General features: G+C 34.8%; 1 protein-coding gene across 1 annotated transcript; it reads left to right on the top strand.

The window, feature by feature from the left end:
• The first annotated feature begins 1,657 nt into the window (after positions 1 to 1,657).
• LOC116903034 (putative vomeronasal receptor-like protein 4) lies at positions 1,658 to 2,509 on the top strand. Its single transcript, XM_032905338.1, has one exon. It carries the CDS (start codon positions 1,658 to 1,660, stop codon positions 2,507 to 2,509), a length of 852 nt encoding a protein of 283 aa, XP_032761229.1.
• Positions 2,510 to 3,105: the final 596 nt, after the last annotated feature.

Here is a 3,105-nt window from a genome sequence, read left to right as displayed (position 1 = left end):
GGAAGTGATTCAACCTGACTAAGAAATTTCTCAGGTCTTACATCTATGAAATTGCACAGGTAAAGACTTAGAATTTGTTTTATAACTATCAGCTTCTGTGTACATCCATATCTTACATGTATAACTTTTGTACATACCACAAGCAGAGGTTTAAGACAGTTGTGCAATTTTCTTTATGGCATTTTCACAAGTCTCAGGAATATATACAATTATCTAGTTATCAAATAGAATTTTTGATCACTATGCTCTTTGGATAACTCCAGCTTCAGTCAACTACAGTCAGCTTCAGTACTGAACTACAGAAACGATCACTGAAAGTACAGCTTTAGCATTTAATGAGACCATAGAATAATACCAGGGGTTTTGACAAGTACATTTACAATTTTATGAAAATCACTCTTAAATTTCTATTATTATGGTCCATATAAATGTATAAACCTCCCAAGTATCACTTGTCAGCACACACAGATTCAGCTTCAACCATTATATGCAAGCCTCTAGTGGAAAAAAATGTATAGATAATAGGGTTTTCTTAGCATTCCATATTCTTTCTTGTTAGAGGCTCCCAGCTCCAAGTCTTCAGATGTGATTATGTAGCCTGTAGAATGTAGATTGTGTAACTGTAGAAGCCAGTAAGGCAAAAATGGGACCACTGCAAAGACAGGGGTGAGGGTGGGTGCAATGGAGAACAGAATAGCAGACTACAAGTGTCTCATCAGGAATAAGAAAAGATTGGGCTCCTTAGGGTGAAGAGGCAGGTAAATACAGATGAAGTGGGGAGGAAGGTACAAGGGAGTAGCAGCAGGACATAATTGATCTAAGAAGGAAATGGGAAATGGGTGGATCCTTAGGTAAGGGGTAGGGAGACAAATACAGAACACAGAGGAAGTGAGGGAAAATAATATGTTTTGTTGAAAAAGCCAAAAGGAAACATCTTGTTAAGGATTTACACCACCATCCTCCCCAAAAAAGATTTTTTAAAAAATGGTCTTTTCTTGATACCTTAGAATTAATCACTTAATCTTGAATTGGAGTTTACCAATGGTCTTCCTCTGTATCTATGTCTTTAATTCTAGATTCTGAGGATGTAAGATCTCATGGTAAAAGAAACATATGAAAGATGAACTGTGATAGACATTTTGCCTGGGATTTAATTAAATTGTGAGGAAAATATATAGAAAATTTCTAAATATATCTTACTAAAATTATACTATAATGCATCCTAATCTGTTTTTTTGATATCTTTTATAATTTTCCCCAATCTCCTCATAGTTTTTGTACATTTTATTGCAAATTGTGACTAATTCTAATAACTCATTAATACTGTTTCAATTTTAAATATAAAATGAGCCAAGTAAAATTAATAAAATCGAAATTCCAAGGTATGAGATTCAGGTATAATACAGGAACACAAAGTCTGTATTCTGTATAGATGTGACTCTAAATTAATTTATTATTAATAATATATTTTCTATATAGGAAAGACTTGGAGGACATATAGAAATGTAGGCTATTTCCAGGATGAGATATCAAAAGAGAGATAGGATACTCAATGATTAGTATGGAAAATAGAATGATTATATAACCATACTGTGAAGTGAATAATAATTTTAATATTTAACATATTTTTTCCAGATATATAAAAAAGACTTACATTATGCTTTTAAAATCAATACACTTTCCATTTATGTCTTCAATCAAGAATGTCCTTTATTTCCAAGCTGGACTAGGAGTCCTATCCAATATGTTTCTGCTGATTTTCTATATCTTCACAAACTCAAGTCACAGACCTAAGCCTGTGGACCTGATCTCCTGTCAACTGACCTTTATTCATATAATTATGGTTCTCACTGGATGGGATATTTGGCTTGAGGACATGTTTGAGTTCCTGAACATTCAGAATGACTTCAAATGTAAGGCAACTATTTACCTAAACAGGGTGATGAGAGGCCTCTCTATCTGTATCACCTGCCTCCTGAGTGTGTTCCAGGCTGTCACAATCAGTTCTAATACCTCACTGTTGGCAAAATTTAAACATAAATTAAAAAAATATGTCATCTATGCTTTCTTCTATTTTTGGTCTTTCAATTTGTCTTTCAGCATTAATCAGTTCTTCTCTGTTGGTGCTTATACCAATATGAGTGAGACCAACCAGATGAGGGTCACTAAATATTGCTCACTCTTTCCAATAAACAACATCATAAGGGGATTGATTTTAACAGTGACAATTTTAAGGGATGTGTTTCTTGTAGGAGTCATGCTGACCACAAGTGTGTACATGGTGATTTTCTTGTTAAGACATCAGAGGCAATGCAAGCATCTGCATAGCATCAACAACATGAGAGCATCTCCTGAGAAAAGAGCCACCCAGACCATCTTGATTCTGGTGGTCTTCTTTGTGGTCATGTACTGGGTGGACTTCATCATCTCTTCCACCTCAGTCCTGATATGGAGGTACAACCCTGATATCCTGACTATTCAGAAGTTTGTGATGAACTCCCATCCCTAATTACCCTTTGGTACAAATGAGTTCTGAAAACAGAACAATCAATTTGCTGAAAAACTTTGGCCAAAAAATTCCAACAGGCTTTTTTGAAAGGGGATCATTTTTTCCTTTATTTTTTAAAGGACCACAAAACATATACAACAGAAGACTGCCTTGTCTTGCCTCAGTGAGAGAAGACACACATAACCTTCGAGAGACTTGAGGTCCCAGGGAGAGGGGAGGTCTGTTGGGGTGGAGACATCCTTTTGGACATCAGGGAGGATGTATAGGATGAGGAACAGTCAGAGTGAATACCAGTGGGTGATAATGTGATGACTGTAATAAAAGATTAAAGAATAATTATAAAAAGGGAAGATTTATATTATTTTCTAGGTATGAGTGTTGTGCCAGCATGTCTGCATTTGTTCATTTCTGGTGTTCACAGAGATCATATGAGGTCATTGTATCCTTTGGAACTGGATTGAGCAATGGTTCTAGGATTTTATTTTGTGAGGAGTTCTAGTCTCAATTATTTAAAAAAAACTTATTCTTTTGAAATTATTTAATAGTTCAAGAAGCAAAGTAATATTTTTTATCATTTAAGTTAAATTCATGGTATC

The sequence above is a fragment of the Rattus rattus genome, chromosome 6 (assembly GCF_011064425.1).
Source record: "Rattus rattus isolate New Zealand chromosome 6, Rrattus_CSIRO_v1, whole genome shotgun sequence".
Lineage (NCBI taxonomy): Eukaryota > Metazoa > Chordata > Mammalia > Rodentia > Muridae > Rattus > Rattus rattus.
The sequence above is the reverse complement of the archived record's forward strand: the minus strand, read 5'-3'. Positions and strand labels throughout refer to the sequence as shown.

Coding starts and splice junctions, on each gene's coding strand:
- LOC116903034 (XM_032905338.1), top strand. CDS start 1,658: ATGCTTTTAAAATCAATACACTTTCCATTTATGTCTTCAATCAAGAAT.